At 39.7% G+C, this 24,363-nt stretch overlaps 1 protein-coding gene across 4 annotated transcripts in view; it reads right to left on the bottom strand.

Moving 5' to 3' along the window:
* rab6a (RAB6A, member RAS oncogene family) overlaps window positions 1-24,363 on the bottom strand; it is a 92,428-nt gene that overhangs the window by 13,063 nt on the left and 55,002 nt on the right. For all 4 annotated transcript variants that reach the window (XM_055636582.1, XM_055636583.1, XM_055636581.1 and 1 more), the window contains exon 5: window positions 7,578-7,689. In XM_055636582.1, the coding sequence (XP_055492557.1) occupies window positions 7,578-7,689 (112 nt within the window). The remainder of the gene's footprint in view (window positions 1-7,577; window positions 7,690-24,363) is intronic.

Genomic DNA, 24,363 nt, shown 5'->3' with positions numbered 1-24,363 from the left:
ACAGTATAACAGGGATAACATTGCTGGGCATTGGGAGTACTCAGATCAAAACCTCCCCATACATCAGGGGTCGACAATCTTGTTCTGCATAGGGGCCAGGACGCATGTCGGCGAGCGGATGGCGGGCCACATCTATCACATGTACACATGATCCCGCCCCAGATGCCAGGCATCAAATCACGTGTTCACATAGATCCCGCCACCCAGAGCATTGACCTCCTATTTACGGGTACACACTAACATGACGTACCTACGGACCATTGCCTTGGCTCTGTCCTGAAGGCAGTGGTTCAAATACTCATACTCCCTCGTCCCCGGCCTATTGACAACCCCGATCCCGACAGCGAAGCCCAGACACAGAAGGTGCGCGCCCACGCCGGCAGCTTTGCGCAGGATACGGTACAGCCAGAGCTCTGTGCTCGGCTGCTCCACGATTGCGGCCGCCAGCGCATCCACGGGCAGTACCGGAGAAGAAGGAAGTCTGTGGGCCCGATGACGGGAAAAAATATATATACGCCTGCGGGCTGGATGATTTTGAGTTACGGGCCGCATTCGGCCCGGGGGCCGTAGGGTGCCGACCCTGCCATACATAAACGATGTTGCTGTTTTTTTTGCTGGGATCCGCGGTCGGTATTTGTGGAAGCAGCGTTCCCTCTTCATAATGGGGAGAAATTTGGTCATCAGGTGTTAGGTGCTCTTGGGGCTGCTGTACTTGGCGCAAATGTAGCCTGTCCCCTGCTCAGTGAAAATTTTCATTTAGCCTCAGTGAAAATTTAACATTAATTTATTTGAATCATTGAAAAAAATGGAATGTATGTAATGTTAAAAATGATAACATTTCTACAAGTAAATTATCTTCATAACTCATTGATCTAATCCTAAACTAATGGCATCCATTTTTTTAATCAATATTAAATGATTTAAGCAATCCTCCTACTGTTTAATACTAAAGAATTTCAGATGGCAAAATAACATACATCTAAAAGTCATGTTGTTGTAATTAATTATGTATAGTCAAAATAAAGCACTAGATGGCAATCATTAACTACCAATTAGAATTCTGATTATTATAGTGGTGGAACAATTGCCAATGGCCAATCCAAAGAAAAAGATGATAATGAATCTCCTTCCCCCCCCCCCCCCCCCCCCCCAAAAGTGCCTGCATTTTACCACTACCCATCGGTTCCACACTTTAAATCGACTCTAATCCGAATACAGAAGGTTTAGCCAGGTACCCCAGGAGTTTCATAACATGGTACTGCATGTTAGCAGGGCCATTTAAATAATAACAGGGCCATAGTTAGATAAAACTAAGCAACACGAGTAAATTGGATCAGGTCCACTCATGAAAGTCTAGTTGTAGCCTTTAATAGCCAGCAAAGCCTGGAGAGTTTTCAATCATTTTCTCAAAACCACATGGTTTTGACAGCAACAATTCTAGCTTATATAAAACTCTGCAAAAGCCTGGAGAGTTGCAAGATGTCGTAGTTCTCAATACAATTTAAACTTTGGTGGGGGGTGGGGGGTGGGGGAAGAGAAGGAAGTGGAGATCATATTAGGGCAGAAATTGACCTAGAAGAACAACAATACCAAGGATGATAATAAAATAAAATGAAAGAGTGTCGAGTGCAGAATGTGAGGACAAGGAAAGCTATTGAGCAATGCATAATGACCATTATTTGAGGCAGTCCTTAGTGCCAGGGATGAAGTGGGATTTATAAGCCGCGATAATATTACACGGTGGAACAGCAAGCACTCGAGAAATAATTGCATCAAGCAATTCTGCTTGATTATGCGACTCCGGACTGTCAAAGCTGCCACAGCCAGACATAAAACCAGGTTTTATCCACGAGTAGTTGCTCTACTCAACAGCCAAAAATCTGTAGCCTCCCTTTGATCTGGTATTTTTTCTGTTCACATGCTTGATCAATGGTGTTTTATCATTAATGTTTTATTATTATTAATGTTTAGTGTTTTCTGAGTCATTTGTAACTGTCACTGCATGTCATGTTGTTACTTGTGGGCGGAGCACCAAGGCAAATTCCTTGTATGTGAATACTTGGCCAATAAACTTACTTACTTAAAGAGCTATTGAAAAATGGGTCAGTTGCTACCTTGCAAAAGAACTGCACATTTCTACCTAACTGAATATAATGATATAACCTCTAAACATAGCTCTCAGATCAGTTCCACCTGTTTTTCAAAGGTTATGGTGTGATTTATTTTGACTGATGTACAACATTAAAAATTCACAATGCTCTCAATATTCTGTGCGTGCAAATGCCCGTTGTTTGGTTCCACAAAGTAAATCTGCAACTGCATTAATCAGATTTAATCAAGAACTTTACAGATTTATTCAAATACTAGGAAAACGTTGACACTTAAGTTTCCATTACACTTGATGAAAATTGATTGGATTCTCAGACTGTTAAATTTCAGACTGTAATTACTTGTTTCATCCAGCAGACAAAATTAGCTTTTATAGTCAGCACTATTCATATACTTAACTGGGTCACTGCAATCATTTGTTGCAAGCATTCAATCAAATGTTATCACACCCAGCCGCAAAGACATTAGAAGTTCGTTAAGATTTGACCCCCAAGAGCCTATTAGACAATTCAAGATATCCAAGTGGTATCCTTAGTAAGGATTGACATTCACTGTCAAACTATGTTTCACAAAGATCTGGATTGATTCTCAAGATATATGATATACAAGAGTTCAAGCCTATAACAATCCTAATTAAAATCACGTTGTTTGATGTCCATGGAAGATATCCATGGAAGAGAACTTAAGACCTCTTGCCATTATATCAAGCTCGTGCCGAGAAGAAAATGTATGCCTAATGTGCCTGTCCCACTTAGGCGACAGGCAGGGACTAATTTTAATAGAATTCACCTATGATACCTGGTGACAACCTACGACAACACCTACGTCAACGTACGACAGCAAAAATTGGCACCACTGTTGCCGAATATTTTCCATCATGTTAAAAATTTTGTGGCAGTCGCCTGTAGTCGCCCAAAAAATCGCCTAAGTGGGACAGGCCCATAACAGTCACTAACATTAAAAGTAGCCAAGCACAGGTAACTTCTATTCTTCAATGTGAAATTACATATGTGGAACCTCAGGAACCTCATGGGTAACCCAAACAGTAATAGACCTGAATGCCACTCCACTCCCTCAGTCAGAGAACTTGGAAACTTGAATGCTCTGACCTGGACATCAAATGAGATACAATGAATAGGAAATAGTCAGGTAAAAAAAAAGTAAGTACACCTTCTCCTGGAAGTGTAAATCAAAAGAAAAACCATTGCCATCAAGAATATCCTCATTTTACTTACTCCAATCAACTAAGTAAATCTCAATCTTGCAACTCATTCCGATGCCAGACCAGCATGAAACGTGCACACATGACCTGACTTCGGACGTTGCAGGTGAGGCCAAGACTTCTATCATAGAGATGCCCTGCCGAACATCCCAGAAGAGATGAACTTCTCTTTACACAGTTTAAGGGTAAGGGGGAAATCTTTTAGGACCGAGATGAGAAAAACATTTTTCACACAGAGTGGTGAATCTGTGGAATTCTCTGCCACAGAAGGTAGTTGAGGCCAGTTCATTGGCTATGTTTAAGAGGGAGTTAGATGTGGCCCTTGTGGCTAAAGGGATCAGGGGGTATGGAGAGAAGGCAGGTACAGGATACTGAGTTGGATGATCAGCCATGATCATATTGAATGGCGGTGCAGGCTCGAAGGGCCGAATGGCCTACTCCTGCATCTATTTTCTATGTTTCTATGAACTGATTCTCCTGGACAACTTTGATTCAATGGTCCAAAAAGACGTTCTCCAGAAAGGCATAAGTTGCAAAAAGAGTAAGAAAATGTGACTGCAATGGAGAAGTCCTCCTGATAAAGTGTTGGGAGTACAGTTTTATGATAACCAAAATGTTTTCAGAGACATAAACATATGACCTCGTGGCACTGTATATCATCATCCAATTGTTGGCATCGCCTGCATCTTTTCTAGTACCAATAATTGGTGAGTCGAATCTGCTCGTCTCCATTTGTTTGGCCCCAAAACATGAGAAATGTGACACACCAGTTAAGGTCTTGAAGACCTTGCAGATACAGTACTTCATTGACTACTTGATGGTCTCCAACCAAAAGGAACTGCAAAGTTATACTATAACTAGATCCCACAAAGAGACTCCTGGCTTCTTTATCGGAAAACTGAGTTTTGGAGGCACTGCAAAGCTTGGGTGGTGCTTGGGCTTATCAGATAGCCTGCAAGTTACTTTTTGGAAGAGGTATTTCTGCCGGGTATCTAGACACCAGTGATGACAACCAGGAGCCAGTTAACTGCAAATGTGGGACATTTTTGGCCTGAGAGCTTCAACATGGAAAAAAATAGCAGCTCCTCAGGCACCCCAAGACAAACATCCCAACGGAAAAAGGTGACCCAAAAAAAAATGACACGTGGAAAAAATAACAAAAATCCAGCAACTTGCATGATGTATACCAAATCATCAATGCAGTCAGGAACATCTTTGGCCCATGCATACAAAGGTTGATCTTGTTAAGAGCTAAGAATAGCATGGAGTGGTAGCCAACATCCACTGTAAAAAAGCACTTTGAAGACCTCTAAATGTAGCTCTGCCTTCAACAAAATAATGTTTGACACTATCCAACAGCAGATTATCTAGTCCAGCTTTGCTGCCATCCTAAATTGGCAAGTTGAAAAACTATATTTTAACTGAAGAACACGACGATCTCAGGATCAGACTTCATCTTTTAAGTTTGAAGAGAGAAACCCGATTCATAATCTCACATGGGGGAAAAGGAGGAAGTGCCAGGAGACATCACAGTTATCATGATTGTGACCATTTTCAGCAAGGGAGCAATCTGTTGTAACTATATGGAGGCCTCCCGACTGTCCATAACATGAACTGTCAACACAAGTGTTACCCTCACCCCATCTTCTACCAGCAGTAGGAGATCTGCTTTCCAACTCAGCTCAAATTACATCTACCTTCACTGCATGGCATGACTCCACAGAAATGCAATCATCAGCAACTGCACAAGGTTTTTTCTGGTACAAGTTTTCAACTTCAATTACTGAGGATCAAATGTGAGGCATCCTCTTTAAATTTGGCTGCAACATCTCTGCAGACGCATCTCAGCAAAGACTAGATTATTACCCCAACTCTGTTAATTTTCCCCAGCATAATACTATACTTCATTGAAATGGAAACAATCTACTGAATCCCTTCAACCTACACCATCGCCATCTACGTCTGTGGAATTCTCTGCCTCAGAGGGCGGTGGAGGTTGGTTCTCTCTGGATGCTTTCAAGAGGGAGCTCGATAGGGCTCTTAACAATAGCGGAGTCAGGGGATGTGGGGAGAAGGCAGGAACGGGGTACTGAGTGGGGATGATCAGCCATGATCACATTGAATGGCGGTGCTGGCCCGAAGGGCCTACTCCTACACCTATTGTCTATTGTCACCACTCCACTACTAAATTTATTAAATCTGTGACTGCCCTTATTCAGAGAACAAGATTCAAGTCATCATTAACCTGCTCACTGAAGCATTTGTCTACATTTGGCCCACTAAATCCTCCCTATTTGGACAGATATGTGCATACAAAGTTGACGTTTTGCTTTATAGGACATTTGTTGGTTGGTTTCACGTCACTGATATTCCTAATGTGCAAATGCCCATGAGGAATTTCCAGTATTAAAATTTAATTAGATCTGAAAATTTAAAAGAAAATTAGTTTTAAAATTAAGATTTTATAGGTAAATAGACAGGGAACTGTGTAGAAAAAAACCACATAGAACTACGAGGGTAAACGATCTGGATAAACCACCGGGTAGCGCCAGCAATGGCTGCCTCAGCAACCGTCTGTCTGTCCCTTCCTTCTTTTGTTGTTTGTATGTGTTAAATGTGTTTTTAGTGTTCTTTAGCTTGTTTTATGTGGGGGGGGGAGGGGGGTGTTTGAGGGAAATTTCTTCTAATCTCTCTCCTCGATGGAGATACAATACGGGAAAAAAATTGTATCTCCGTCCGCACTACGGACTAATATCGAGGAGTTGGCGGCCTTTGCTGGAGACCGACTTCGAGAGCTCCACCGCGGGATCCAGCGGACTTAACACCGCAATCCCTGGGTCGACTTTGGGGCTCCAACCGTGGGAGCCTGCGGAGTTTAACATTGCGGAGCTCGCGCTCTCTGGTTAGAGATCGACTTCGGGAACTCCAAGCCTCGGGAGATTCAACTGCCCCAACGCAGGAGTTTCGACCGCCCCGACTGCGGATGGTTTGACTACCCCGACCGCAGGAAGAAGATTGGACATTGGCCTTCCATCATAGTGAGGAACGTGGGGTATCCGCTGTGGTGGATGTTTATGTTAACTTTCATGTAGATGTGTCTTGTTGCTTTTTTTTTAGTATGGCAACATGGCAATTCGAATTTCACTGTCCCTTAATTGATACATGTGACAATAAACTGACCTATAAACCCTGAAAATTTAAGACAAACATGACATTTGGTTTCCTTTAATTTGTTTGGCATAGCAAATTGAGTGTGCAATGTTGGTTGCCATTTGCAATGTTAACACTTGCCTAACCTATATAAAAGAGACAAGTGCAGGTTGTACATAAGATTTCAGATTAGAGTGAAACAAATACAATAGTTCTTTATAGCTAGATTTTAACACCAAGCCAGATGAGCTGCTTTCAATTTAAGTGTTTAATATAAACATGTTGATCATCATATGTCTTTCCAGGTGAGGCAGCGGTTCACCTTCACCTCCAATCATCTATTGCATCCGCTGCTCTAGGTGTCAACTGCTCTACATCAGTAGGACCAAGCGCATGCTTAGCGATCGCTTTTCCCAACACCTCCGCACAGTCCGCATTAACCAACCCGATCTCCCGGTGGCTCAGCACTTCAACGCTCCCTCCCATTCCATATCCAATCTTTCTGTCCTGGGCCTCCTCCATGGCCAGAGTGAGTCCCACCGCAAATTGGAAGAGCAGCACGTCTTATTTCGCTTGGGTAGTTTACACCCCAGCAGTATGAACATTGACCTCCAATTTCAGGTAGTTCTTGCTTTCTCCCTCCTTCCCCTCCCCTTCCCAGCTCTCACACAGCCCACTGTTTCCGCCTCTTCCTTTCTTCTTCCTGCCTCCCCCATCCTCGCATCAGTCTGAAGAAGGATCTCGACCCGAAACATCACCTATTCCTTCGCTCCATAGATGCTGCCTCACCCGCTGAGTTTCTCCAGCATTTGTCTACCTTCGATTTTTCCAGCATCTTTCTTAAGCATCATATATTTTTCTACACTTATCAATGCTCCAAATAAACTTTCAACAATTTCTCAATTTCCAAAACCAATGTCACAAATCAGGCAAGAAAATGAGGCCTGCCAGGCTTCAAGAATTTACGTTCTTAATACAAGTTTAAAAAATTGAAAAGTAAGATGAGAAGATATTTGGAAGGTTGCAAAATTATTAATCAATGGCACTCTTTCTTTTTAAAATATATATATAGTTGCATTTATGAAAACCATCTTACCTTTTATCTGCAAGGTCCGTCTTATTTCCCACTAACATAATGATAACGTCACTTCCTCTCTCTGTCCGGACATCATCGATCCATTTTGTGGTTTGTTGGAAGGAGTTTACATCTTTTGTTTTAAAAAAGAATGATTAGTTGTAAATTTATATCAATAAATAATACAGATGCATATCCAATGAACAAACCTAGATTTAAAAAATGTGAAAATTGGAATCTATACAAGCTAACACCTTCAATTATGTTTTTTCTCCAATTTAAGACTGCAACCCGTTACATTTGCCCCGTGTAACTTTCTGAACAAGCAAAGGACTAATTTCTCCATACGCAGCTACCCAAAAAGATCAAACATCAAATGAACCCCTCTGAAGAAATACTCGCAATTTTGCAAATAAAAATTGATCAACTGTACTAATAGCCAAATCAATGCACCTACGCTATACATCAATTTATCATGATTGCTGAAATTCTGTAAGTGCAAAGCCTTACATGTTCAGCATTTTCAAAACACCATGAGAAATAAGTTTTGTTTCGAAAGACAAACTACTCTTCAATAAATTAGTAAAGAAGTGTCTCCCTGCAAGACATGGCACAAACTCAAATTCTAAAACAAAAGATTGCAGACACTTTCACTTAACTACATCTCAGCAGCCACTAGTCTGTCTGATTTGTTCAGAAGACAGACAAAAAGTATAAGATAACACTGCAAGAAAGCAATTTTCAAATAATCTGACACCTTACAATCAGTTTCAAAAACCTTGGGACTATCACCAGTTCTGTATCTTTACTAATCAGGAATTGTTCAAAGAATGATTGCCACTTCCTCCTTCCAAAAATTCTTATTTAAATAATTTAAAAAATTAAATGTTTACCACTCACCTGCATTCATATTTGATTGTATTTCAATCACCACACATTAAAAAAAAAGATACTGCCCTTTACAATGCAAGGGAAAATATTTGGGGATTTTAAAGTAAAACTGATCGAGAGGTGACAGATTATAAACTTTAAGGGCAAAGAGATATGTTAAACGTTGAAAAAAGGTGACAAATTTATTCAAACAAAACAAAAATTTAACAAGTACAAATGAAAAAAGATATGGGCAGGTGAAGTGAAATGGAATGGGAGACGAGCAATAAGCAAAAGAGAGGGCAGGCATGTGAGAAAGAGGGTGGTGTGTGTGTGTGTGTGTGTGTAAGAGGCAAGAGATGCAAGGAGATAAACATTTATTGTAACATTTAGGATATCTCCATCCCCTATGTTAAATCCCCTAAGATTTTGTAATAATGGTTTTAAACTACTTTTTATTCATCTATGTAGAGGTGCCTCTAACCTGATTTACTTTGAAATAATTTTCTGGATTTGACTTATCACTTTTGAAAATTGAATTGTCGATTTAATTTGAAAATAACTGCTCTTCCTAAATGCCCATCTCAGCAATTCTCTTGCAATCCTATGTTAGCCTTTGCTTAATTGCATTTCACCATAATGCACTTCTTCACAGTAATATTATTATTATTTTTTTTTACTGGTCTCATTTTATAGTCAATGTAACTTTCTTTTGTCCAACTATATTTACATCCCCACATAATGCAAAATATTACCAAGTATTATGTAATTAGAAACAAGGTGGAGAAAATTCAACAAACATGTTAATGTACTCAATGCTATCTCGGAGTTTACCACTGCTGTATACTGCTTCAGTATAATTAAAACATTTAGATATGATTCATGACCCTTGTATCCAGTGTTGTGTTTAGAAGTAAATCAAACCTGTTTTTATAGAAAGAAGAAACTAATAAAAATCCAACAATGGTGGGTGAGGGTGGGTTGCTTAAGACTTGCCCAATGAAGAGCAAAATTGAGCAATTGCAATTCAAACTGGAGTGTTATTCAAATGCAAGAAAAACCTAACTATGGTTGTCCATCTAAAATAACAAGCTTGGATCCTTTCATCTTGGAACTTCAGTTAATTAACAGGTGAAGTATGTGTTGCAGCTGTTGATCACAAGACTAAATTCAGATCTTCGGCCTAAAACTACAATCAATGGAAGCCAGGGCAGAACTCAACCAAAAACCAACCTCCCAATGTTAGATGAACAAAGCAAGACATTACAACATAGGCACACTTTGAAATCTACAAGGATTGAAAAACAGAAAACTGACAAAACTTCAGTAACTCAGCGGCAGGCAGCATCTTTTGGAGAACATGGATTGGTGATGCTTCAGGCTGGGACTCTTCCTCAGACTGATTGTGGTGGGGGCTAGGTGCGGGGAGAAAGCTAAAGGGGAGGAGAGGAAGGACAAGGCCTGTTGTGATAGATGGATACAGCTGCGGGACTTTCAAGAAAGACAATTTCTTGCCTATTTACTCCACTGGACTCCTCATGTTTATAATCCTCACTTGAATTAGAGCTCTAGGAGCTAGTGGAATCAAGGGATATGGGGAGAAGGCAGGCACAGGTTATTGATTGGGGATGATCAGCCATGATCACAATGAATGGTGGTGCTGTCTAGAAGGTGCAGAATGGCCTCCTCCTACACCTATTTTCTATGTTTCTATGTTTCAAATTAAAATTGCCATTTTTTAAGGGAACACCTTTCAAAAGGCATTGAGCATTCAGACTATTTGACCCAGTGATCAGGTTTAACACTTTGTTTTAAATAAAGACTGGGAAGTACACCTTTAAGCCAAAGAAAAAACTACACGAAAGGACCATCCCACAAAAACCATAAGTGCTAAGAACTTGCAGGGGAAAGCTCCAAAATAAAACATATATTCAAGGCAGTTAACCTGCACGTCTAACTTTATCTGCATAAATAAATTATGTTGTCAATCTTCAGCATCTTGGTAAATTTTTGTTTAACATGTGGAAGATCAAGTAAACTTCATCAAACTTTCAGCCAGTGTATGTAGCCTTTACAAGGCTGCTCATTATTCCCAACATAATTATAATTGTGGCAAGCTTCAAGCTGAAAATTGACCTTCAATCTACTACTACACAATATATTTTGCAAATGGTTCTCAATACCATGTTCTCAATTTTAACTGCATTGGTGCGAGATGCTATAAAAACAACAGAATTTTGGAAGGAGGGTGTGCTATTGGCAATATCAAATCGTCAAGTTTTTTTTTGTAACAAAAAGGAATCTTTCTAAAATTAAAAGGCCAGCCTGTTTGTTTTTGTTATTTGCCATTCCTAAAACAAGTTCAATGTTGAACTTGATCCAGGAATACTACTTTGAAACAAAACAGTAAATCCAATGAGCTGGTAACATTTTACAGGACATTTTCCTCCCAGTTTCACATTTATTCAAATTCAGTTCCTAAATCAGTATTTACATGCACACATGCCAAGCACAACATCTATGATCGAGAGAACATGCAGAATCCACACTTCGCATAGCTCCAGGCCTTAAATGAAAATGGTTGTGTTTCATGTTGACAATGTAAATATTTCGAGTGGATCATTTCTTCAGTTCGAGGGCAGTTATGTTCTCAGACTGTTAAAGACTGAGCTACCTACACAAAATAAATGTGTAGCCTTAATTTGTTGGTGCAGTTAAGCACAAAATTAGCAGTCTCATCACACATAACAATTGGCAATGCAAGAAATTGTTCATAATGATGCAATGTTGATATGCCAAATCTGGTTGAATGGCTGGTTCTTGAAGAAATTAGCCTTTACTGAACTTGGAACAGATTTCAAATGCATTTTCGATATGGAAGACAGTTCTTATAATTACCATGCCTCACCTTTACACTGAAAATATGCAGTCATATAATAACATGTGCAACTCCAATCAGGTAGGGTTACAATCTTAGTTATTTCTACTCTCCAAAATTCATTAACAGCCCCTTTCAGAAACTGGCACAAACTACACAAGTAAAATGCATTTCATAACAAAAGAGAGCCAATTTCCTTTGAGTATATAATTTGTTAATTATCACAGCTGCAATCAAGACGAAGTACTCTAATTAGCTTCAGCATTCAGATGAAAAATAGCTAGCAAGTGGCAAAGACTTATTTTTATCCTGCAGGAAAAAAATCCAGTGTGGACGAGCAAAAGAAGAAGCTAACTGTGCGGTGTTCTCGCCCACTTTCACGTAGATATCCATCAACTTGGCTGAGAAACTGAACAACTTCCAGTGACATTAAGGAGTTAACAAAGAAAATCAAGGAAGCTTTATAAGGATCAACCTCCAACCGCCTTAAGAATTACAATTAACTTTTGTATTCTTAATATGGAATATTCAAGTAGTGTTTGTGTTCGCTCTGCTGACGGCTCCAGGTAGCAATACCATGATCCAAAGGGATTTCACATCGAAAGGTCATAATTTCAAAGTCAAGTGACTCAGAAGTATCCAAGCTAAAATTTAAATATTGCATCTCATCTGGGTAATCTTAAGGCCAGACAACTCACATATCAGTCTTCAGCCACAAATAAATGGGTTCCCTGTGGATTTCTCTCCTCAGCAGAATCACCAGATTAGCTTCTCAAAACATTTATATTTGAAAACAAATCATTATGTTAATAGAAGAGGGAGAAATTTTTTTGTTTTGTCTAAGTATTCTTCAAGCCTTACCATCATAGAGACAAATAAGTACATGTTACAATTGTACAAATTGGTAATGGCCCATAGAGAAAATAAATATTATATATACATACACACACATGCACATATATACATATATATATACATATATATATATATATATATATATATATATATATATATATATATACACATATATATATATATATATATATAATATATAATATAGTGAGCATGTATATATACACACACTGAACTTTTCTTTTCTCTCTCATTTATCATTTAATCATCCTAATTTGAGGAAGGACATCCTTGTGATTGAGGCAGTGCAGCGTAGGTTCACGAGATTGATCCCTGGGATGGCGGGACTGTCATATGAGGAAAGATTGAAAAGACTAGGCTTGTATTCACTGGAGTTTAGAAGGATGAGGCGGGGGTCTTATAGAAACATAAAATTATAAAAGGACTGGACAAGCTAAATGCAGGAAAAATGTTCCCAATGTTGGGAGAGTTCAGAACCAGGGCCCACAGTCTTAGAATAAAGGGGAGGTCATTTAAGACTGAGGTGAGAAAAAACTTTTGTATTCTTAATATGGAATATCCAAGTAGTGTTTGTGTTCCCTCTGCTGACGGCTCCAAGTAATTTGTGGAATTCGCTGCCACAGAGGGCAGTGGAGGCCAAATCACTGGATGGATTTAAGAGAGAGTTAGATAGAGCTCTAGGGGATAGTGGAATCAAGGGATATGGGAAGAAGGCAGGCACGGGTTATTGATTGGGGACGATCAGCCATGATCACAATGAACAGCGGCGCTGGCTCGAAGGGCCGAATGGCCTCCTACTGCACCTATTTTCCATGTAGACAAAAATGCTGGAGAAAATCAGCAGGTGCAGCTGAATCTATGGAGCGAAGGAAATAGGCAACGTTTCGGGCAGAAACCCTTCTTCAGACATAGATGCTACTGCACCCGCTGAGTTTCTCCAGTATTTTTGTCTACCTTTGATTTTCCAGCATCTGCAGTTCCTTCTTAAACACCTATTTTCCATGTTTCAATCATATCATACTATGTTTACATATTCTTGTGTGCTGCAGCAAGAAAGAATTTCATTGTTTTATCTGGATATGACAATAAAACACTCTTGACTTATTTTCAGATCAAACTGGAATCTTCACAATGTCTGATAGTGATGGTGGATGGAAACTTGGTCAATGGTCACAGATTTGGTAACGATCTCAAGAACATCTTAAACCAGTAAGTTTTCCTAAAATCACTATTTCACAGAATTAGTAGAACCTTTTTCTTGTCTGGTCCGATGCCTACATGGGCCCGTGGTTACCCAAATCATGTGTAAAGAAAAGGACAATTTTAGGTCCAGCAGTAATAAACAAAAAATTGAGCCAAATTTCACAGAATACACAAAACATCTACTAGAATATTAGAGGTCAATGAATTTACAATATTGCGATAATAAAGCTTTTGATAAGGTCCCACATAGATTAGTGGGCAAAATTAGAGCACATGGTATTGGGGTAGAGTACTGACATGGATAGAAAATTGGTTGGCAGACAGGAAACGAAGAGTAGGGATTAACGTTTTCCTTTCAGAATGGCAGGCAGTGACTAATAGGGTACCGCAAGGCTCGGTGCTGGGACCGCAGCTATTTACAATATATATAGCAATGATTTAAATGAAGGAATTAAAAGTAACATTAGCAAATTTGCACATGACACAAAGCAGGGTGGCAGTGTGAACTGCGAGGAGGGTGCTATGAGGATGCAGGGTGACTTGGATAGGTTGGTTGAGTGGGCAGATGCATGGCAGATGCAGTTTAATGTGGATAAATTAGGTTATCCACTTTGGTGGCAAGAACAGGAAGACAGATGATATGAATGGTGTCAATTAGAAAAAGCGGAAGTTCAATGAGATCTGGATGTCCTTGTACATCAGTCACTGAAAGTAATCATGCAGGTACAGCAGGCAGTGAAGAAAGCCAATATAAATCTTGGCCTTCATAACAAGAGGAGTTGAGTATAGGAGCAAAGATGTCCTTTTGCAGTTGTACAGGACCAGAGTGGAGATTAAGTGCAAGGCCACACCTGGAGTATTGTGTCCAAATTTGAGGAAGGACATTCTTGCTATTGAGGGAGTGCAGCGTAGGTGCATGAGGTTAATTCCCGGAATGGCAGGACTGTCATATGTTGAAAGAATGGAGTGACTGGGCTTGTATACACTGGGATTTAGAAGGATGAGAGGGTATTTTATTAAAACATAAGATTAAGAGATTGGATATGCTAGAGGCAGGAAACATGTTCCCGATGTTGGGGGAGTCCAGAAACTGGGGCCACAGTTTAAGAATAAGCGTAGGCCATTTAGAACGGAGATGAAGAAAAACTTTTCCACCCAGAAAGTTGTGAATCTGTGAAATTCTCTGCCTCAGAATCAGAAGGCAGTGGAGGCTGATTCTCTGGATGCTTTCAAGAGAGAGTTAGATAGAGCCCTTAAAGAAAGCGGAGTCAAGGGATACGGGGAGAAGACGGGAATGGGGTTGATCAGCCATGACCACACTGAATGGTGGTGCTGGCTCGAAGGGCGAAATGGCCTCCTCCTGCACCTATTGTCTATAATAAATGAAAATAGTACTGAAATTAGCAAGACTGAAAACTGATATATCCCAAGGACCTCTTCATATTTCCCAGAATACTCAGAGCTACTACAGGCTTAATGGTGGCATTATCTTTCAATTTTCCGTAAATTCCGGGTCTTGCAGATTGACGGGTGACAAATGTGACACCGTTTTTTAAGAAAGGAGTGAAAGGAAATGAAATTATAAACTTAACCAGTTTAAGGGAAAATGCTGAATCAATACCAGAATCAATATTGAAGGATGAAATACATGATAGCTTTATAAAATGGATTGAACTGAGTTAGCATTGATTTAATCCTCACTACCCTGAAAAGGGAATTAATTATTTGACTAAACAATCAGAGTTCTTTCAGATGCAACTACTAGTAGGGTAGAAGAAACGACAAGATAGCGTATTTAGATCTTCAGACTTGTAGCCAGGTCCCATGCTGGAGATTAGTTAGGACAGGCAGCTTCTCTGGAGAGAAGGAATGGGTGACGTTTCAGGTCGAGGCCTTTCTTCAGATTTGTTAGGGATAAGGGAAACGAGGGTATACGAGAGATATAGACGAAGATGTGGAGAGATAAAGAAAAATGATTAAAAGATATACAAAAAAGTAATGATGATAATGTAAAAGGCCATTGGTAGCTGTTTGTTGGGTGAAAACAAGAAGCTAGTGCGACTTGGGTGGTGGAGGGATAGAGGGGGAATGCCGGGTTACCTGAAGTTAGAGAAATCAACATTCATACCACTGGGCTGTATGAGATGCTGTTCCTCCAATTTGCATTTAGCCTCACTCTGACAATGGAGGAGACCTAGGACAGAAAGATCTATGTGGAATGGGAAGGGGAATTAAAGTGTTTAATAACCGGGAGATCAGGTAGGTTCAGGCAGACAGCGAAACAATCGCCTAGTCTACATTTGGTCTCGCCGATGTATAGATCAAATCAAATCAACCTTTATTGTCATCTTGCAAAGTAACAGTTGTACAGTGCAAAATGAGAAGACGTTTCCCAGGGAATACCAGAGCATCGCACATGAAACTTAAAACATTTCACACATAATAACAATAAAAACAATCCAGTCCCTGATGAAACAGTACAAATAGTTAAAAGCAGGTAAAACAGCAACATTAAAATACAGTAAAACCAATCATTAAAATGTCCAGGGCAGCTGATTTTTGAGTGGCCAGTGCCAGAGTTATTAAAATGTCGGTGCAAAACCGCAGAATCAGGTGACTGTGTACAGAGAGACTGTTTAGCAGCCTCACAGCCTGTGGCAGGAAGCTGTTTAGCAGCCTTGTAGTCCGGGCTTTGATGCTACGGTATCTCTTGCCTGATGGCAGGAGATCCAGGTGTGTGTGGAGGGGGTGCAGTTTGTCCTTAGCTATTCTCAGAGCTTTTTTCAGACAGCGGCTCTGGAACAGTTCTTGTACGGAGGGTAGGGAGACGCCAATGATAGAAACATAGAAACATAGAAAATAGGTGCAGGAGTAGGCCATTCGGCCCTTGGAGCCTGCACCGCCATTCAATATGATCATGGCTGATCATCCAACTCAGTATCCTGTAGCTGCCTTCTCTCCATACCCCCTGATCCCTTTAGCCACAAGGGCCACATCTAACTCCCTCTTAAATATATCCAATGAACTGGCCTCAACTACCTTCTGCGGCAGAGAATTCCAGAGATTCACCACTCTGTGTGAAAAAAGTTTTCCTCATCTCGGTCCTAAAATATTTCCCCCTTATCCTTAAACTGTGACCCCTTGTTCTGGAGCTCCTCACTACCCTGAGCAGTTGCAGTTGGAGTACCACGAGTTTATGCAGTACGTGAGTACAGACTCCACCGTGCCCCTGTAGAAAGTCCTGAGGATGTTGGTGGGGTGTGAGGCCTGTTTGAGTTTCCTCAGGAAGTGCAGTCGCTGATGGGTCCGTTTGACAATCCCAGTGTTGTTCCTGGACCAGGTGAGACTGTCTGTAATTTGCGCTACGAGGAACTTAATACTCTCCACTCTCTCCACTGTGGTGTCACTGGTGTTGAGGGGTGTGCGTTTTGGCTGCGACCTCCTGAAGTCGACAACCATCTCCTTTGTTTTGTCGACATTTAATGCTAGATTGTTGTTGCCTCACCAGTCCACTAGTTGTTTTACTTCCTCCCTGTACATTGATTCGTCATCTCCGCTGATGAGTCCCACCACTGTTGTGTCATCCGCGAATTAAGATTCCACATCTTGAACAACGGATACAGTAGATGAGGTTGGAGGTGCAAGTGAACCTCCGCCTAACCTGAAAGAACTGTCGGGGTCCCTGGACATAGTTGAGGGAGAAGGTATAGGGACAGGTGTTGCGTCTTCTGCGGTTGCAGAGGAAGGTACCTGGGAAGGGGTCTCTGCCTCTATAGCTCTCTTATTCCCTGCATATCCATGTGCTTATCTAAAATCCTTTAAAATGCCACTATCATAATTAAGAGATAAGAGATACAGCAAAGTAGCATCGGAGTAGATAACCCATGATTTTATTGTATGGTGGAACAGACATGATGGGCCATATATCCTAATCCAACTTCTTCCGAAATTCTTATGTTTGATTTAGATGGCAATATTAATAACGCGTGCTTAAAACATGCATTTACTTCTGATCTATGTCAACATGACATCACAATCACACTTTATTAGCCAAGTATGTTTTGTAACACAGAAGGAATTTCATTTACCAAGTCAGTCATACAAATAAAAAGCAACGGAACACACAAAACAGTGACTCCTCCACATTCCTCACCGCGATGGACAGCGAAAAAAAAGTTAAATCTCTTCCCCTCTTTGCTTCCGAGCCCTCCGTTGACGGGATGATCTTGGGCGTTTGGGCCTTCTGCATCAGGGCTGGTCGAACCACTGCATCTGTGGAGCTCCTGACTCGGCCTCTCCCAACTGCGAGCTCTCGAAGGTAAAGTCCGCAGGCATCGGACTTAACAGACTCTGATGTTAAGTCCGCGCCCCCCCCAGTGGGGCTCAAAATCAGTCTGAGGCCTCCTCCAGCTCCTTCAATGTTGAGCCGCAGAGCAACCGGAGATGCGACCCGGAAAACAATCGCATCTCCGGCAAAGTAAGAGATTGAAAAGTTTCCCCCGACCCCCACATAAAACAAACTGAAGATTATTTGCACAAACTTTTAAAACACTCTGTGTTGGCGAGGCTGCCAATCGTGTGGTGCCCCTGGTGGTAGAAGTCTTCAATAGTTCATCTTAAACAGAAGAGGGGAAGCCTCGATGTCAATAGAAAATAGTCAGAGCAAGACAAGTATGTCTGCAGATCAGAAATGAACAAAATGGCAGCCAAATGGCAATCATTACTTGATTAAAAAGTGCAATTTCATCAGGCAAGGGAACATCCTTTACATCAACTGAATGCAACAAGGAGCCCAGGGGGGGAATTTATGAGTAGGTACAGTCACAAAGAGAATGCAATACTAAAGATTAAATCAGATAGTGGGGAATTATTAACACTACCCAAGGATATCAATAAAAGATTTGCTCAATTCTACGAAAATTTATATACATCTAAAACGTCAATAGATAATAATAAAATTTCAGAATTTCTGGAAGATTGTAACCTTCCAAAATTAGAATTGAGGGAACAAGAGGAACTGGGAGCAATAATTACTTCTAAGGAGATAGAAGACACAATAAAAACATTAAAGAATGGTAAAACACCAGGACCAGATGGATTCAGTAGTGAATTCTATAAAGCCTTTTATGATATAGTTACCCCACGATTACAGAAAATGTATACACACGCTTTTAAAGAGCAAAGCTTACCCGAAACATTAGCAGAATCAACGATCACATTAATACTTAAAAAAGACAAAAACATAGAAGAACCAGGCTCATATAGAGCTATTGCTTTGTTAAATACGGATCAAAAAATAATAGCGAAAACACTAGCCAGTAGACTAAGCAGGTACGTTAGTAGACTAATAAATGGAGATCAAACAGGATTTATACCTAAGAGACATTCATTTAATAATTTGAGACGTTTGCTTAACATAATGCACTCACATAAACCTCACGACCAAGAGTTATCTATTATCTCACTGGATGCAGAAAAAGCGTTTGATCAAGTAGAATGGGATTATATGATTAAAGTATTGCAAAAATTCCAATTGGGAGAAAACTTTATCGCATGGATAAAACTATTATATAACAAACCTACGGCTAGAATATTAACTAATAATATCTTATCCTCGAAATTTGAACTATCAAGGGGCAATAGACAAGGATGCTCATTATCACCGCTGCTATTTGCTTTGATAATTGAACCCCTTGCTGAAAAAATAAGAACTCATCCGGATATTTATGGTTATAATACAAAATACTCAAAGAATAAAATATCTCTATATGCCGATGATGTACTACTGTACATCACAAAACCACAAATTAGTATACCAAACATATTAAACTTAATAGAGGACTTTGGATCCTTTTCAGGATATAGAATAAATTGGAACAAAAGTGAAATTATGTCGATAAAACCAAAAGACTCAACACAGCTTCGGAAATTTCCCTTTAAAATAGCCACAGAAAAATTCAAATACTTGGGAATTGAAATTACTAGAAATTACCAGGATATGTTTAAAGCCAATTATAATCCTTTACTCAAGAAATTGAATAATCTGATTAAATTCTGGAAAACACTTCCGATGTCCTTAATAGGCAGAATAAATGCTATTAAAATGGTTTTCTTACCACAAATTCTATACCTATTTCAATCAATACCTATATACCTCCCAAAAAAGTTTTTCAAAAAATTGGACTCAGACATTACAAATTTTATATGGGATTATAAATCCCATAGAATACAAATAGCACACCTTAATAAACGAAAAGAGCTGGGGGGTCTAGCGCTCCCTAATTTTATGTATTATAACTGGGCAGTAAATATTAAAAATATGATTCACCTGCTGGACAATTCTGCACAGCAGGCGGACTGGATGGTAATGGAAAAAGGGGACTGCTCCCCGAGTAATATAGGAGCGATCATCCTCTCACCAACAAATTTGAATAATAAAAATTATAATAAAAATCCAATTATACATAACACAATAAGAACATGGAAACAAATAAAACAGACTCTAAAATTAAGAAACCTATCTCTTTTAATACCAATAGTCAATAATCCATCGTTTAAACCATCAATCATAGACAAATCATTTATACAATGGGAAAGAATGGGAATTAAAACGCTCGAAGATCTGTATGAATTAGGGAATTTACTGTCATTTCAACAACTACAACTGAAATATAATTTGAAAAATAACCAATATTTTAAATATCTTCAAATCTGTGATTATTTGAAAAAATACACAAAAGACTATCATAATATGGCTTCCGACTTATTGGATGAAGCAATGAAGACCAAGGCGGAATCAGCTAATTTAATATCGTACTTATATAACATCATTTTAAACATAGAAATACCCACAACAGATGGAATTAGAAAAGATTGGGAACAAGAATTAGCTATAAAAATCTCAAAAGGGACCTGGGATAATCATTTACTACAGGTGCATAAATGTTCGATCAACGTACGGCATACGCTTATCCAATTTAAAACATTACATAGATTATATTATTCAAAAACTAAATTAAATAAAATCTTCCCTAATGTTTCACCAATCTGTGATAAATGCCTATGTCAAGAAGCTACCATAGCGCACTCTCTTGTTTTTTGTACAAAAAGCCAAAAATTCTGGTATGAAAAATTTGATAATTTTTCAAAATTGATCAAAATAAAACTGGTACCAAAACCAGAATGGATTATCTTCGGAATATCGGAAGATAACCCTGAACAAAACGTGTTTTTCAGAAGAATTTATTTAATTATGGGCTAATAATGGGAAAAAAAAGCTTATACTTAAATTCTGGAAAAATGCGCCGACACCAACAATAAAAATGTGGATATCAAATATGTTTGAAACATTACACCTGGAAGAGATGAGATTCCTCCTAGCAGGTAAAGCAGACCAATTTCAAAAGACGTGGTCTATGTTTCTGGACCTATTACAAGTATGAGGTGCAATAGTAATCTAAAAAAAAAAACCAAATATATAAATAAGCGGAATCAGGACCTGGTAACGGGAGGTAAAATAACAAAAACAGACTTGGTTGGTAGCCCCCTCTCTGCGGAGTTTAATGTTATAATAGAGCGATTGTTTCTACTTTCTCTTTCTTTTCTTTCTAGGGTCTATTTTCTCACTTTACTTCCTTCTCTAACTTCTTTCCTAAGGGGCTTTCTTTTCCTTACACTCTCGCACCGCACGATTCTCTTGCACTTTCTTTACTTTCCTAACTTCTACTTTTTTTCTTAAAGCTCTAAAAAAAAAAAAAAAATGAAGCGGTATAAAAAATGTATCAAGATATATGTGTTGTGTAGAATTGTAATTTACCGTACTTCTAATAAAAAAAAAAAAAAAAAAAAAAAAAAAAAAAGGTACAGTCACAACTAGCAAAATGAACATAGTTATGGTTGTGAAATAGTTGTTGGAAGGTATTCTTGATCCTAGGCAATTGTGCAGGTTATCATCAGAGAAAAACATGAAGCAAGACTATCTTCAGATGTTCCTGTTATCTTCCTGCCTTTGTATATAGGCGAGAAATGGCCTATTGTCCGAAGATTACTCAATTTCTCAAAAAGAGAAACAATCTAGACCCATAAGAAGAGAGTCCTGGGTAACTTCATAAATTGGGCTAATAAATGTAAACTTCGGCACCATTCCCAACTCAGGCAATAATCACCTCTAAGAAAGCTTAATTATCAGCTCTTCAAATTCCAATACCACTATTTAACAGGGGGGTATGGAGAGAAGGCAGGTACGGGATACTGAGTTGGATGATCAGCCATGATCATATTGAATGGTGGTGCAGGCTCGAAGGGCCGAATGGCCTACTTCTGCACCTAATTTCTATGTTTCTATGTTAACCAGCATCTCAAAACATTATCTGAGACCCTCGAAGAAGGTTCCCAACCCAAAAGGTCATCTGTCCATTCCCCCCTCCCCCACCCACAGATGCTGCCTGATGCACTGAGTTTTGCCAGCAGTTTGTTTTTTTCACTCAGGGTTCAGTACTCTTCCATTAAATGTTGTAATGTTTTATACTTGAAGGTAGTGGTTATGATAGAGTTGTAAACAACACAAGAAATTGCTACTAGGTCAACAGCAAGATGGAAAACATTCTACTGATGTAATGTAAAGTTTATATAGTCATCTGGGCAGCAAAACAACAAATGGAATTTAATCCAGAGACATGACAGGTAATGTTTGGAGAAGAGCAAATATGGCAAGAAAATGCACATATATCGATCAGATTTTGAGTGGTGCACAGGTGCACGAGGTGCTCAAATCTACCATCACAAATCATTAAAGGTAGCAGGACAAAATTAATAAGGTGATTAGAAAAGCATACAAGATTCTTTCGTAATGGGGCTTTCTCACGGGGCGACTTGACGCAAGAGGTAACCACAGTTGAACATCGTGGGAACCTCGTACGATAACCGTACGGCATTCGTGGACCACCGTGGCGCTAACGGCAGGTACTCGTGTAACTTGTTGACTCGGGAGAAAATTCAAGCAAGCTTGAATTTCTCCAAGAGTGACGTACACTTGTGGTTGAACATTGAAACATTATATGGACGTAGTGGCCAGTGCGATATCCGTAATAACTCTTGCGCTTACCGTGGGAAGTCCTGCGAACGGTGAACCCGGAAGCTGGACAGAGGGGACAGAAGGTGAGTAAAGAAGGTGGTCTCAATATCACCAATGGAACACGTGTCCATCGAGGACGTCCCACCTCATTGTCATTGTTGGAGAATCTTTTTCACTGGAACACTTGCAGAGATGGCTCCCAGAAAAGCTCAAAGGGGGTAAAGCATGTCAGAAAGGTTTTTGCCATGCAGGAGAATGAGGAGGAGACGCAGCAAGAGAGACAGGTGGAGAGGAAACAGGAGATGCCACAGATAACACTGCCTGTGGGCTCCTTGGAGCAGGGAGAGGGTGAGCAAGGTGGATTTCAGATTGCCTCCCCAGTAGCCGTTGTAGGAATAGCCTCAACAGACGCGTATATAATGGGAAGATGGCAGAAGGTAAGGCCATATAACTTCACCAGGGAACAAGAGGGGGAACTTGTAGAATGGTACCAATTCAACAAAATTCTTTACGATAAATCCAGAGGATTACAGAAACAGGGAGAAAAAAACGGAACCTGCTGGAGACGAAGGCTGCGGAGTATCCCGGGTGCTCATGTGAGTATATAACGATATATTAGTACATCAACAGGAAAACCATTTAATGTTATCCATGATTAAAAACATACATTGCTATTGATGTAAAAGTGCTGTTTTTACAGTTAACTTAAACTTCTCATAAGTGTGTCTGTGCCCTGCAGCTGTAAAGTAAAAAAGTCGCAGACAGCTTTTACACGCTCTGTGTTTGAAGTTGGAATCATGTCTCCAAGAGCCATAAAATAAATTATGCATGAGGCCAGGCAATTTTCACTTGTAATGCTCGTCTTAAAAAAAGGCTATCTGTATTTACAAACATTTACAGGCATGTCTCCAAATGAGCCAATTCAACCAAGGGAGGATATTTATAGTGTGTGAAAAAAAAAGTGACATCATTTGTGCCACGTGATGATTTAACAACACTTCACAGTTCACAATGTTCATTCAAGATTTAACGGGAAAGCTCGGGAGACGGACAAGTCACTCGCACAAATAACAGAAATACCGAGTACCCGTGGGAACTCTTTATCTACCCCCCCGTTATATCATGTGATATCGTGCTAGACCACGACCACTTCACTCTGGTTACATCTTGCGTCAAGTCGCCCCGTGAGAAAGCCCCATTAGTTAGTCAAGGCATTTAGGATAAGAGTTGGGAGGTTATTCCACAATTGTATGCAACTGTAGTTGTAGTTGTAATTGTATGCAACTGCTTGATCATACTGCAGGAAAGTGATTGCACCAGAATGTTGCAGAGGTAATTACCAGGACTGAAACATTTGCTACTAGAAGGAAAGATTAGACAACATAGGATTGTTTCTTTTGGAACTGATACAGCTTTAGTGAGATAGTTGAGGTGTATAAAATTATGAGGCTATGGATTAAGTAAATATGAATCCATTTCCCTTGGTAGAGGCATCAAACATAAATGTATGTAATTGGTAGGAGGACTGGAAGGAAAATTAGCTCTATTTACTCAGGTGGCAGGTTTGGAATTCTCTGTCTTGGTGATGAAAAGCTCACCTTTAAAAGTGAGCCACGACATAGGGACTATGGTCACAATTCCAGCAGATGAGATTAGGATGGTAAGAGTGCAGAGAAACAATAGACCAAGTGACCTCCTACATCATGACTTTTCCAAGATCCTAGATGCATCAACAGAGCTAATCCAAAGCATTGAATTTTGCAATAAATAATTTGCCTCTCAAATCCACCAAACACATGCCATACAGCAATAGTGTGCTGGATCCAAGGGCCATGCCTAGATGAAGGAGTTGTAACAACCAGCTAGAAGTTCAACATTATCCAGCGTAAGATTCTACTTTATTAGCAGCT

The sequence above is a fragment of the Leucoraja erinacea genome, chromosome 6 (assembly GCF_028641065.1).
Source record: "Leucoraja erinacea ecotype New England chromosome 6, Leri_hhj_1, whole genome shotgun sequence".
Taxonomy (NCBI): domain Eukaryota; kingdom Metazoa; phylum Chordata; class Chondrichthyes; order Rajiformes; family Rajidae; genus Leucoraja; species Leucoraja erinaceus.
This window is presented reverse-complemented; position numbering and strand designations above follow the sequence as displayed.